We start from the raw sequence: 14,380 nt of genomic DNA on the forward strand, positions 1-14,380 counted from the left end.
CGCCGGGCGCTGCCGCCCGCCGGCGCCGGGCTGCGCGGTGCCCCCGTCGCTCCGCGCCCGCGGAGCAGGGCCCTTCGCCCGCCGGGTGGCCCCATTGTGCCGCCACGCGTCCCGCGTCCATCACAGCCCCGGGGGATAAATCACACCGGGCGCTGTGTGTGTGTGTGTGCACTTTTTGCAGAGCTCAGTTTTGGAGGCGGGGGGGGTGGTGTGTTTTTCCCGGCGCCTCCGCGGCGGCAGTCCCCTGGCAGGAGGGGTGGGAGGGGGTTTGGGTGATGCCTGCCGCAGCCTGGGAGGCAGGACCCCCCCCCCCCCCGGACCTCCCTCGCCCCGGTCCCCCCTCGCCCCGGGGGCAGGCGGCGGGGACAGCCGGGTGTCCCCCGCCCCCGCTCCCGGCCTCGGCGGCCGCTGCCGTGAAGACACAGTGCCACCTCCCGGCCCCGCCGCGCTCCGGAGGGAAGAGGACGGGGGAAACTCGCCTGCGGAGGGGATGGGGTGAGGCCAAAAAGCATTTAGCAGGAGGTGTCGGGGAGCCCGGCTCTGCAAGGAGGGGGGATGTGGCTGGGTGGTTTTGCAACCACGATGTAGACCGGGGTGTTGAGGAAACGCAGGCGGGCTGGCACGTAACGGGGAGCTGCAGCGCCCGGAGACCTCTGGTAAATGCATACACCCTATCGATAAGGGGGACTTCCCCCCACCATACACACACACGTACACTAACACGCACACACTCGCTCACTGAATCCTCGTTTGGCAATTTTTCAGGAGCTTCTGGTTTTACTAGAAAAGCCTCTCTCCATTGCTCATTGCTCCCTGAAATCAACTGGGACATCCTGAAGCAGCAGGGCAGGCAGGGAGCTGTGGGCCAAGGACAGTCCCAGTGTCCTTGCACGGGAAGGGGCATCCTTGCCCAAACCAGAAAACAGGCAGCTCCAGGGAAGCCGCCACTCTGCAAATACTGGCTAAAGGCAGAGGCGGGAAAGAGCAGTCTGAAAAGCAGCCAAAGTCCATGGCCCTTTGAACCTGCATCATGCCAGGCAGGGGAACCAGCCAACTTCCAGTGCAAAGAGCCCTCTTAGCTGTGGCTGAGCAGCACAGCCAAGAATGGATGTGTACGGTGTGTGTGTGTGTGCGTGCCCCAGAAGAAGTTGTGTGTTTCTGAGGGTGAAAAGGGGTTTTTAGATGGAGGCAATGTGGTACATCAGTGCATATCTGCAGACGGTTGAAAGGAGTGGGGTTGCACAATGCTGCAGCAAAAGCCCAGAGCAGGACGTGTGGACCCAAAGCTTAGGTTCTCACCCAGTGTATGGGGAACCAGACACACAGGGCAAGTTGAAACCCAAGTTAGCAATGTCACTGCAGGGGGATGAACCCGTCCGCTGCACTAGTACTTCAAAGAGGACAGGGAAGCTCAGGCAATTTGGACTCTGAAATGGTCCAAGGTAACCAGTACTGATGCAATTGTGTGTTCATACTGCAATGGCACTGGACACACACAGTCACACACGCGCACCCCCCTACCCCTTTGCTCCAGAACAAGAGAGTTTGGGAATTCCTCCTGGCAAGAAGGAGCTTTGCTTCCACCAGCCAGTGCCTTCTGCTACCATGCAACCTCTGACAGTCCAGGCTGATTAAACAGTGAACTGGTGGCAGTACACTGGTGATATTATTATGCTTATGTAGCAATAAGATTAAGAGATAACTTGCAATATAAATAGAAAAAGCAGGGGGTAGGAGGAGTCAAAATAGATAATTACAAGGATTTGGCATGAGCAGTATTTTGCATATCCAATATTTCACTTTGCCTTGCCATTACTGTCAGGGTAGAGTGAACAGAGGGTATAATACATAAGAAAAGGGATAGAAGAAAGGAAAAAAAAAGACTAAATGCATGTAAAAGCCACAGAGGAGGAAAAAAAGGTAGATCAAAGGCTAGTGAAAAGAGAAGGAAAAAGAAAGAAAAAGGAAGGCACAAACAAATGACAGAAAAAAGTAGTTTATGACTTTGAATGCCACAGTTGTTTTGGCCAGCTTTAGGACATGCATTTAAGTTTTTTAAAATCTAGTTGAAAACTACACCAGGTAGAGAGGCACAGTGTATGGGGAAAGTAAACAAGACCAGTTGCTGCAGGCTGTCCTATCCTGCACAGGGACTACTATAATCAGTGTCATCACCACCCTTGTCTCACTGCTTCTTTTTTTTTTTTTGCAAGGTGGCCTTCAATGTTCCTATCATGCATAGGACTCTGCTGGTTGCTGCACAAACACAGGACACAAAATACTGCCTCCTGTAGTGAACTTATTGGCTGAGCAGTTAAAAAAAATAGTTTTTATACTGCTGGCAATTACCAAGGTTAACCTCCTTTTCTCCTACTGCCCCATCTCTCCTTGCCCCAACCTGCTGCCACGGTGTCGGCAGGGCCCAGTGGGTTATGTGAGCATCGCATTTCGCTGCCTACCTTGACGTGCCAGCCCATACCACAGGTTTGCTGGTCACTTCAGAAAGTAACTTTCTACCCCTGCGTGCAGCTGCAGGATGCACAAACAAGCGGCTCTTCTGAAAAAGGTATGTGTTCATGCCCAAAGCACTGAGTTACTTCTGCTCCACGTTATACAGTCGATAATTTCAGTGGGCTGGATTCTGACTCCACAGTCATGGCTTTCAACATGGGTTCGGACTGAGATCCCTGAAAGTGGCTCCACTCAGTTTCCTTGCTATAAGGCTGATCGGGTTTAGCAGCTATTGGATTTTGTAAGTACCAATAATTCATGGTAAATCTTTGTTAGGTTTACCAATCTCAGTTTGCACTGCTGCATGCAGTAGAGCTTCCCTCAAGACTAAAATAACTGTAAAGGGATGATTTCTCTATTCCACAGAATTTACCTTCATCACAAAAATATAGCAAGATAACCTGCCTTGACATAACTTGTCTCAGTACAGACTTCATCCTTCCAAATAGCAAGATAGATACTTGACCAGTTTGTGGTTTTGTTTGTTGGTTTTTTTTTTTCACCTGCCCTCCAGTATTGGGCTACAACTTTCCATTATTCCCTCAACACCTTTGGTGACGCTTTCTAAACCAAATCTGGCCTTTTTTATACCAAACCTTTGCCAGCCTTTTCTGAAATCATTCATCCCTCCCCCCCATTCCCCTTGTAGCTCTCCACGGCTGACACTACATACAAGCACACATACATCTTCCTCAATTCTTCTGCATCCTCCTGCTCTCTAGCTCTGACCTACTCTTCATTGCTCCTTTTCTTCCTTTACCTTCTTCCCTTTCTCCATGTCCAGACTCATATCCCAGGTGTGAGGTTCATGCAGCTAACTCCTGTCTCACACTTTGTTTACACCGTGTCTCTCTCTCCAATATCTGGTGTGTGGAGCGATGTCCCCTGCTCTCTGACCTCTTGGATGCAGCCCAAAAGGTCCTACTAAAGGACAAATCCCTCAGCTGCTGTGCTGTGTCACAGCCCTCCCTGGCTTGTGTCTGGCATCCAGAGAGCAGATCCTGGAGAACATCTGATCTTTGGTCACGTGGAATGAGCCCTGATGAGAAACCCACCTGAGGCTGAACACGCATGCAGCAGTGTGAATGGATGGAGGGGAGGCTGAACCGAAGACAACGTGTTGACTTGCAAAAATGAAAACAGCAGCTGATGTTGATCAGGAGGAGGAAGGCTGTTAATTCAAAGCATGCTGCTCATCCACATTGGGTGCAGATAGAAACAATATGCTGGAGAGCCACTACACACTGCGGTGGGACTTGCAGGGGCTGGCTGGTGTGGAGCGGCTTGTCCATGTGCCAGGGGTGGGTGTGGGGGGGGCGTGTAGGGAGAACGCCCCCTTGGCATGGTGTCCGGGGGAGGGAGCTGGGGAAGGGGGGGAAGGGGATGGCTTTGCCTCATTTGCTCCACTTTAAATACCTTTGCATAGAGCTCTGGCCACTGTAGTAAGGTCAGAAAGCTTCACCTGCAGCCGCGAAGGGGCCTCCCTGCGTGGGCATCGCTGCCGCTGCAACATGGACGCACAGCACTGCAAAATGAATGGTGACCCTTTCCAGGTAAGTGGTGGGGTCTGTGTGCCCGCTTTTTGCAGGGGGGGCTGTGGCTGCCTCCCTCCCGCCCCCCCATGCTTGCAAATCTTGTCTCCCACTCTCTGAGAGGCAGTGTGATCCCAAGATGGGAGGAACCGACGCGCCTGTCTTGATGCTTTGCGGTGCCTGCTTGCCACTGTTCTCCCTTTCGGCAGCCGGCATACTTGTCTGTTGTTAATTGTGCTCACAAAAGCACAGTGAGAATGAAAATGAACATCGCAACAGTATCCTTGCATATATGGCAAATAGAAGAATCATCAGAAAAGACCAGCAGCTAATTAGGGGTCTTAAACCTGTGTGATGAAAAGAAAGTTGTCATCTTCTGTTAAAGCAAAGCAGCTGAAGTTAGGTGCTCTTCTGGTGGAGCTATTTGTTAAATTTTGGGACTCTGACATCCCCCTTTTCTAACGTTTACTGACTTACTTTGAACCCTTTGCTTTCCAAAATACAGGGAAGTCCTGAAGCTCATGCCTTTCCAATTACAGGCACTATAGTTACTGCAGGGGCAAGCAACGTAGCTTGAGGCCAGCATGGTTAATTATTGGACCAAATTCTGCATGTATGTGTCCTATGCAATGCTGCTGAAGCCAGAGACAAGCTGTGGAAGATGTGAGGGGGGAAAAAAAAGGGCTTCAGTTTCTATAAGCTGTTTTAAGAGTGGAGCAGCCAAGGAAGCCTGGTTTCCTACTGCTTTGTGTATGAGGCTGAACTCCCACAATAATTCTCCAGGGTCTCATCTTGCTACTTTTCCAAGTTGTGTAATTGCTTGGTCCCAATGAGATCTGTGGGAGCTGAGCATCTAAATGCCTTAAGAAATCTGACTTGGAAACTAGTTCCATCTTCAGAAGTAACTTAGGAATCTTATTTCCTTTGAAATACTTTTTTCCTGAATTTTCCCTATTATTTTATATATTTAGTATGTCTGGAATTTGCAACACAAAGGTGAAATGTTTCTCTCACTGAAACAGCAAGCCAAACTTCCCCTCACTTTAACAGTGTTGGGATTCACTCTGAAGGGCTTTATCTAACCTGCTCAGAAAAAAGTTAGAAGGCTGATAGGTTTGTGTTACTGATCTCCAATACTGCCACATGTGTCAGGAAGGCAATATCAATCTCTGTGTCAAGTGGTTAACTAAAAATGTGTGTTTGCATTGCACTCCGGTAAATCCCTCCTTGCAGCTACACATCACCTATCTTTGAGATTGTAGTACATCCAGGAGTGGATGTTCATTTTGTCAACTAGTTCTTATTTTACTTCTTGAAAAAAACAAACAAACAAACAAAACAGCTGGAAGAAAATTAGAGCTTAATTTATCCCACACTACATTTATAAATCACATATACGTGCCATATAGGCAATATTTCAATTACAATGAAACAATCTGTTCAACTCTTAATCATAATCACAGTAGTAACAGAACAGTAGAACTGCCCAAAGTTGCAATTCCTCTCTATGTAACAGGTTGAAAACCAAGAAATTAGAATTAGAATTGAGAATGCATAAACTGTGATCAACAGTTAAAACTATGCATAGGTACTACAAAAAGCTCAGCAATAAATGTGCCTGTGTGTATATTGATGTAGATCACTTCCAGTGTATATGTTGCTGTATATTGTCTCCAGTGTGTATTGATGAATATTGCCTCCATATATATTGATAAGAACTGAATACCAGGAAAACAGTCATTTTACTCTTCTTTCCCCTTGCAATGAAAGCTGTTATCTCTGTGGACAGACTAAGGCGTGAACTAACATTTGTACGAAGATCTTCCAGTGACCTGAGTGCATATGCAGATGTGCAGGAAGTTAAGCAAGCATCACTGTTTGCAGGGTTAGTGCCTACTGCCTACTGCAGTGTGTGTTCTTACTTTTAAGCACCAACATAAATCAATTTACAAGAGTGGGAAAAGGAGTGAGGACAGACTGAAAGTGGCTAATCACAACACGTTAAGGCTAGTGACCAATGAGAACCTATCTGGGTTGGAAAGAAGGTTTTTAAGGCATTTTTGGGTAATCTCATGGTATAAAGAGATTGATTAACATCAGAATTACCTTGCAGGACTTGAACCTTGCATTAGATCCCCTGCAGGTGTCCAAACCACAAATTCTTCTTTTGTCAAGTCAACCTGCCATAAAAGTTGGTCCTCAAGGCATGCCTTGGCCAGAGTATTTTAATATTTAACAGCACTGCTTTTAAAACAGTTCCAGTGCAGACCATGAAAACCAAATTCTCGGTCCATTGGGCAGGCACTGGTGTAGCATAGTTCTGTCCTTAAGATCAGTTTTGGTTGTGGTGGGGGAAACCAAAACGGCAAAGCAATGCATGGATAGTAGTTCAGATGATGGTTTTGGTTACACTATCATAAAACTTCCAGACTACTGATGTTTGATTTGCCTTTTGACAGACTCCTGCCATTGTTTTCCCTTGTGGTTGCTTCAGGTGTAAATGAGTTTCATTAGCCAGCTGCCACATCACTCCTGACTGCTTTTCGTCTTGGTCCCCACCAGGTAAGAGCTGGGCCAGCTCCCTGGCTGGGTGAGGACCCAGGAGACACAGAGCTGCTGTGGGAAGTGTCACAGTTGAACAGGTGACAATCTTCCCTCTGGTGCATAAAACCAGTGCTTATACTACAGTTCCCACTAGAGGTTCCCCATGAAGGTGGAAAACATTTGGATAACCTTTGCAACTTCTGGAAATAAAGCCAGATCAAAAAATCTGTTGCCCAGTCTCTGGCAATGAATTCTCAAGTTAGCAGCAGCCTCAGAGAAGCCTGAAGAATCAGCAATTATTTACTTCACAAAAGAAGGCAGTTCCTTATAACACTGCCTCAGAAAATATAGTCCCACCAAGAGCTTTATGGCTTCAGGGTAGCTGGATTTGATTGTTAATTTGTCTGCTACAAAGACTATATTTTCTAAGGACAATATTTGGGAACTGAGACTGTTTATACTCTGATTTACATGCTAAATTAAGCAGCAGCTATAATGAGGATAAGTTCTGACTGAGAATACAGATCTTCATAAAGAAAAATCGAATGGATACCTTGAGTCAAGTTTTGGCCCAGGACTTTTTACATCAGTATCCATCTGTGTTGCAGATGTCTGGTGTGATCTTTGAAATACCAGCCAGGGGCAATGTGCCCAAGGCCAGTGGGTGTTAAAAAAAACCAAACCAACTAATGAGGCATTAATGTGACTTCCAAAAGTTTGTGATGGTTGTACATCAAACTTACTCTGACATCAGAAAAAATAAGCTATTCTGGAAATCTCAGCAGGTGCTTACCTGCCATGTCAGGTACCAGATAATTTTGAAAATCTGGCCCCACTCCAGGACTTGGTTTCCTGTTTATGAAGTGGTGAAATAGCTCTTCCCTACTTAACAGGGGTTTTGTGAAAAGAAACATATGTACTGAGACATACTAAGACATTCTGGTAATGAGGACCATGAAAAGAATTAAAATAAACATTCTCCTTGCTTGGGAATACTGGAAATTGCCTTTTGGAATTTGCAGAGCAGAAAATCAATAAGAGAAAGGGAACAAACATGAATGAAAACACTTCTTGCCCTAACTGAGTCTTTACTCACTGTGGGATTTAGGGAAGATCTAAACATTTGCTCCAACATTTTCCCTCTTTTTTTGGTTGTTGTTATTTTGTCTTTAAAACAACTTCCATATCCCTCTTGTGAATACCACCTCTCCTGGAGCTACCTGGAAGGTACAAGCAGAACTGAAGGGAAACATAGATCATGGCCTGCATCTCTGCACAGAGCTCATCTACATTGCTCTGCTTAATCCTGAGCACTAATGAAAAGAAAGCCTAAGGTAAGGTCTTTGCACTGTAGCTGAAACCAAAGTGCAGTAATGTTTCCAGTCATCCCTGAGCTTGATACACTTGAGAGGTGAAGCAAGACAGAGATGATATTAGGCTATTTTCATGTCCTTTTTGGCTACCTTGCTCCCACATGGACCTTAGTTTGAGAGAAGGGATCTGTGTCTGTGCCATCATAAATCAGAGCAGCCCCAGAGCTGCTCTACTTCTGGCAGCAACAGTGGCTTTGATTCCCACTTAAAGCAACTTTATACCCTCTTTACATTGCTGATGCTGTGCAAAAGGGAAATGGAGCAAAGCAAAAGTGACTCCTAAGGTGAACGTACATTTGTTTGTTTGTTTGTTTTCTTTTCTTTCAGGAATCTATGTACATTGAAGAGTCCTCAAATAAAAATGGTGTGATTTCTTTGATTTTCTCTCTGAAAGAAGAAGTTGGGGCATTGGCTAAAGTTCTGCGCACATTTGAGGTAAATATTTTCCTTCAGGAGACCTGACCAGGTCTTTACATTTTTGCATTGCAGCAACATTTGCTCAGAGTATTTGTGGTCATGTTTGTAATTCCATTTCATTACCATAATGGGGGAAACCAGCATGCGTTTCTTTCCTGGGATTAAAATAACTTAAAGTCCTGGAGCAGAAGTGGCCCTTTTAAGTTAAAATTTGACTTCAAACTTTTAAATTAAAACCTCTACTTTTAACTGATATGAGGGTGGAAAAAATGCATTTTTTCCATTTAAGGAGATATTCCACTGTAACTGCTTGAGTAAGAAGTGGAAGTGAATTGGGCCATAATCTGAGATTGATGTCTGAGTATGTGTATGTGTATGTGTGTGTGTATGTGTATATATATATGTATATGATGTATATTTATATTTATATTTATATTATGTATAGAAAGGCAAATATAACCTGAATGCAAGTCATGTGATGCATAGTGCACGTGCTGCATGAAGTATTTCTACTGGGGGCAGCTACCATCCTCTTAGCCCTTGTTTACCTCAGTAAATCTGATATAAATAAGCCCACCATCTCCCACTGTTGGTACTTCTACAGAGAGGGTAGATGGTACCTAGAAAACAGCATAAAAATGGCAGCATTTTGCTCTTTGTTCACTCCAGATGAACTCAGCATCTTGTACTGACTGATTTGGAAAGCTTTTGGGGAAACAATGAGCCATTTACCTTTCAGGACATTGTGTGCCTATTTATTCTTCCAGAATATTTCCCAGATGTCATGCATGCTGTTTAAAAAGCATGAAATCCTTGCAATTCAGGATCACTGTGTTGCAACACACACAGCTGTGTACTCTGTGCTCCCAAGCAAATACACTCTGTTATATTGGTTTTGTGACTTTTTTTTTAAGAACATCATCATGTAATAGTTGTGCCTGAAAGCAGCTCCTTCGATAGAGCATTGTAAAAAGTTGTGGCCTGCATACTTTCCATTTGTAAACTGAATTGACTAAGGAATGAAAGGTTTGTGTGGCATTAGTACAAATGAAAAATAATTATGAGTTATAGGACATATTTGATTCATTAAGATAAAGGGAAATTCATACCAACAACAGCAGAGCTAGTCTAAATCTGTGAACTGATCATTGTAATAGTCCTGAAAAATGTCCATATGTTGGCAGCGTGCATGTCTGTAGGTGAACTAAGGAGGCCTGTTGATATTCACTTGTTAAATGCATTGCTGTCTACTAACCAAATTGCTATCATCAGCCTTAAAGGAAAATCTGCAGAGGAGCTATAGGAAGGAGAGAACTAGCCACTCCTTGCATATGATTCTTCTTGCCCCAAAGCAGCTACCTAAACTAGATGGGCTGAATCATGGTTTTCCCAAGTGACCCTGACAGCAACTGAGGGGATGGGACTCAGCTAAAGATGTCTGCACTGTGGTGGTTTCCCATCCCAATGAGGCTGGCTCTTTCTGTGCAGTCTCCCCCAGCACCAAGGTTTGACAAGAGACCGGGCATAGGAGCTCTTATGCCAGTTTTGCCTGCTGTTGGCAATGTAGCAGGGGTGGAGGGAAGTGATTTAATGGTACAAGCCTGACCTGCAGCTTCAGCTCCTCAGGGCTGTCATTAATGAGTTCATGAGCACTGGGGTCTGTAAACCAGAGCAGCCTTTGGGCTGTTCCAACTCAACGCAAAGGACCTTACCCTGTGTACAGCTGGATAAGATTCATGGACATGCACAGCTGAGACAACCCCCCACTCTTTCCCACCCAGGCCATAATCACGGTGCCTCAGAGACACAGGCTTTGTGCTCAGTGACATCTGCAGCAGAGATGGGGGAGGTGGTCATACACAGGTGAAGGGTGGGGACAAGGAGGAAGGGTTTTTTCCTCTGGTACCCCTTCCCTGCTTGATTAAATCCACTGTGATGCAGGGTAGCCACAGCAGTTGGTCCAAACCCTCTGTTGGTGGGCTCCTCTGGGCAGGGAGACCCCTCACCTCGTCCCCAGGGTTTCTGTCACCAGCTCGGTGCAGGCCTGGGGAAACACAGCGGGTTTGTCTAAGAGGGACAGCACGGGGAGGAGATGTGGGGACGGCTGCTCTGGCTGTCACTGCCTCACACAACCACATGAAGTAGGAAAAAGGAAAACACAAAAGCCACAAAATATGATCAGACTGTTGCCTGGAGCAGACGTGGGGCTGGCCCCCACAGAGGGCCAGACCTTGCGCGGCTGCTTGTGCTGATGGCCATGAATGGAGCCCCTCTGATCCTTGCTGAGGCTCGGGGGTTGCCCAGGCTGCAGGGGTCTCTCTGGGCACTTGCGCATGGGAATGCAGGCGGAGAGCACAGCTCAACCCTCTCCTCCTCCCAGCTCACACTTGGGAGTGATTAAGGGACAGTGCCTCCAGTACTGGCTTTGAGGATTTTTCCCTCTTCTCTAGCCAATTTATAAAACTACTCTGGGACACGAAGAGGGGAGGAAGAGGATTAAGGGAGCTGTAAATATGAAAGTCTTGAAAATAAATACTCCTCAAGACAGGGAAGAAAGTGTGGAAGCAAGATCCAGACTAAGACACAGGCAACTGAGGGGATACCTAAAGAAAGGAGAGATCTCGTGATGCCGTCAGCAGCCAGGCTGCCTTTCTGTACAGGAGGTATCTGTGTGGACCTGGGGAGGTTCATCCTCTCCTTGGTTTAAGAGCTGGAGAAAAAATTTCTGTTACTCTGGGAGATGCTGTTCAGTCACTCTTGTGTCCCTGCCTGGGATGCAGGAGCAGCTCCTTGCTCCCAGGTTCACATCCTGCCCAAGTTCTTCTTCTGTGCTGGGGTGAAACTTGGCCAGGCATTAGCCCCCACCACAGCTTGATCTCCATGGGGAGCAAGAGCCCAAAGGGAGCTGCGCTGTGCTCCAGCCTGGCCCTGCACCTGGGTCACAGGAGGTCCAGGACTTACAAATGTCTATGGAAGGGCTCAACATCCACTTCAAGTGGGAGGAGAGTCCTTTCTCAGTCTCACACACAAAAATAAGCAGCACTCCGGAAGAAACTCCCCCCAAACACCAGACCTCAGCAGGCTTCTAAGGTCTTCTGACCCCTGGCTCTTGTCTCCCCTCTGTTTTGCAAATCCTTGCTTGGCTGTATGAATCTGCTCCTCCTGGACTGCTCTGTACCCAGGGTGCCCTATGCCACTGTTGACAGTAGAGTCCCTGCAGTCCCTTCTCCACTGTCCCTGTGGAGAGGCAGCCTCCACAGGGCCAGACTCGCCCTCTGACATGTGCTGTAATGTAATAGCAGCTCAATCATGCCCAGGAAGAAGCAGATTGTTAAAACTGAATCCACTTTGCTTCCACACTAGGTGCTCTGTGTGTATATTGGGATGTGGTAAAGATTCACTTTCTGCTTAGCAAACACAATTATTTTGCACTTGAAAAGTTTATTTGTCGATAATCTTTATCTGCCCTAGTGTGCATACAGCTTCCTTATGGGTTCTGCTTGGGCAATACCTCTGTCCTCATTGCAGGCTTGAGGGTGGCCGTAGAGACAGGATAAACCCACCAGCAGAGTCTTTACACCAACTTCATTTTAATAGGACCTGCTGTACACTAAGGCACTGCTTGGTGCAGCCATATGTTGTTTATTTGTCTCATGCTATTACAGAAGATGATAGCTAGGAAACCAAAACTTGAATAAATACCTTAGTCTGAAACAGAACATCATACATAAGCAAAATATCATGCTTAAAATCAGGAAGACAGAACAGTTATTGTGTAGTTATGTTTCTTTTTTGATTCACTGGACAAATCAAAAAGTTACAGCAAGTAAGCCCAGGTCAGAAAAAGGCAGAAATCTTCCAGGTTTCTTATCAAAACTGAAAAAGCAAAGCAGAGCATTTTGGGTTAAGCTAAATGTTACACTTGATGGAAATGTTTATTTTTCTTTGTAGTGATCAAAGCCTATTGAAACTGAGATCATTTTTTTTAAACAACAAGAAGGTCCATTCTGAAAGGAAAAATGTGAAAAAAAAACTTGTTCCCCCTCAAAGACTGGCATTTCCAAAGTTAAATTAATCATTAAAAAATATCAGAACTAAACATTTCAATATGCAAAAAGGATTGCCCTCAGTTTTAATTGAAATTTTCCTACATGAATTTGTGAATACATTAATCTCCTCCGAAGTCCTTTTCCTGATGGACTTAGAAGTAGTAGAAGACATGTCAGCCGTAGTATGTGGCAAACATTGGATTGGAATATATTACAAGTTTGCTCAACCCATTCTTGGAGAGGAGCCTTCCATCTTCTTTTCACTGATGTGACCTTCCCAAATACAGAGCAGGACTTCAGTACAAATTCCAACCATCAGTTGTGTTACTTACAGTGGGTAGGGCTCTAGCTCAAAAGCAGCCCCATTGATTTGCACTGAGTAGTACTCCTGCTCCTGGAGTAAGTTACTGCTCCGTGGGAGGACTGGATGAGAGTAATGGGCTGCACTAAATGAGACCCTGTGCTTTCAGAGCCAGTAAAGATAACTGTCCACTTTTTCTGTTTAGGAGCTTTATTCAACAGATAGTCCAAAGTGACTGTTATCTCTCTGCCCCTCAGGAAGGTATTGGCTCTGCAGTGTTTTGGGTTGTTTCCAAATCAGAAGCAAGCAGTCACTTTGGCCAAGGGGTGTGTTGGAGGTGTCTGCAGTGATAGGTGAACAGGCCAGGCATGCCTCTTCCAAGAGACTTGTTTTTTCATCACAGTATGCATATGCACAGCTACAATCATTTTATTACACCTGAACTCACTGCTCCAAATCCATGTCCTCAGTCTGAGCTCTCCTCTTTCCAGGGCCAGGAGACCAGGACTCCTTGATCTAGTAAACCAACATGAGTTTAAATAGAGGAGTGCCCTCTTGCTAGGTGCTTGTGCAGTGCCACATGCTGTCACATATGCTTTTTGGTTTGTCCTGCTCCACGTGTGTTGTGGATAGATTGTGCTGAATGCCTCATACCAAACTTTAGGGTTGGAGAAGAAGTGCCAAGTGATGAACACCAGGAGCTGTTCCAGGGCCGGCTGCCCTTTGGAGCTGTTTGCTGGCTGGGTCCCTTTGCCTCTGTGAGCTTGTCATGCAAGGAAGACCCTAGCAGATGTGAAGGAGAAGATGGGGAAGCACTGTCTTCAGCTGAGAAGCAGGCTGTTGGATAGTAAAGCTGAACCAGATGGCTGCCTTTGCCTTCACTTTGGGAAACCATGGCTGAAGGCATCACTGTAACTTCCTAACTAACTCCCCTGATCTCCTGTGAAAATTAGGCACTGAGTTTCTACTCGTGCTTCTGAAAGTGTCCTCCTTCAGGAAACCCTGAACTAGCCCGTGACAAGAGTTAAAAGAACATGTCACTTTTTTTTTTTTTTTTTTTTTTTTTTTTTTGTATCAGGAAAGTGCAAATAAATCCTTGTTTTGGGAGATTTCACCCAAGTTCTCACTGAATGTTGATTAGCGGCACCGTAGCATTGTCATCGGTTCTTCAACTGGTAACGATGTGGGGTCTCCTGATGAAGCCAAACTTACTTAATGACAACAGTCATGAAAACAAGTTGCACATGGATATCACAGCTGTACTTAGTTTTAGCAACCATATGCAGGAGCATTTAGTAATGTGTAAACAGAAAGACATAGGAATGCCATGGGAAGCAGTAGCCCATAACATTCCCAGAAAGTATCCGTCCCCAATGCAAGTTTCCCCATATAGCTATGAAAACACAACTTTTCTTTTCCAATGATTAGGCCATTAAACTACCTGAAAGTGGGACTAAATTCTCTTGGCAGTGGCCTCTGCAAGACTGCTGATGTAGCATAACACCAGGCTGGTTTGATCCCGCTGGTGTGGGGCAGCTGCAGCGCAGGAGATGCTCGGTCAGGATGGCATAACCCAGGGAAGAGGCTGGAGCTGATTCACAGCCTCTGAGAGGGAGCCAAAGCTGAGATCCAGCACTGTGGGGTAAGGCAGGC

General features: G+C 45.9%; 1 protein-coding gene across 1 annotated transcript in view; it reads left to right on the forward strand.

The window, feature by feature from the left end:
* Positions 1 to 3,939: 3,939 nt before the first annotated feature.
* The window catches only part of PAH (phenylalanine hydroxylase), a 38,043-nt gene continuing 27,602 nt past the window's right edge, over positions 3,940 to 14,380 (forward strand). Inside the window, exons 1-2 of the mRNA XM_009465845.2 lie at positions 3,940 to 4,064; positions 8,288 to 8,395. Of these exons, the coding sequence (XP_009464120.1) occupies positions 4,023 to 4,064; positions 8,288 to 8,395 (150 nt within the window). The 5' untranslated portion in view covers positions 3,940 to 4,022. The remainder of the gene's footprint in view (positions 4,065 to 8,287; positions 8,396 to 14,380) is intronic.

Source organism: Nipponia nippon, unplaced genomic scaffold (genome assembly GCF_047370975.1).
Source record: "Nipponia nippon isolate SJK-2023a ecotype South Korea unplaced genomic scaffold, ASM4737097v1 scaffold_3, whole genome shotgun sequence".
Lineage (NCBI taxonomy): Eukaryota > Metazoa > Chordata > Aves > Pelecaniformes > Threskiornithidae > Nipponia > Nipponia nippon.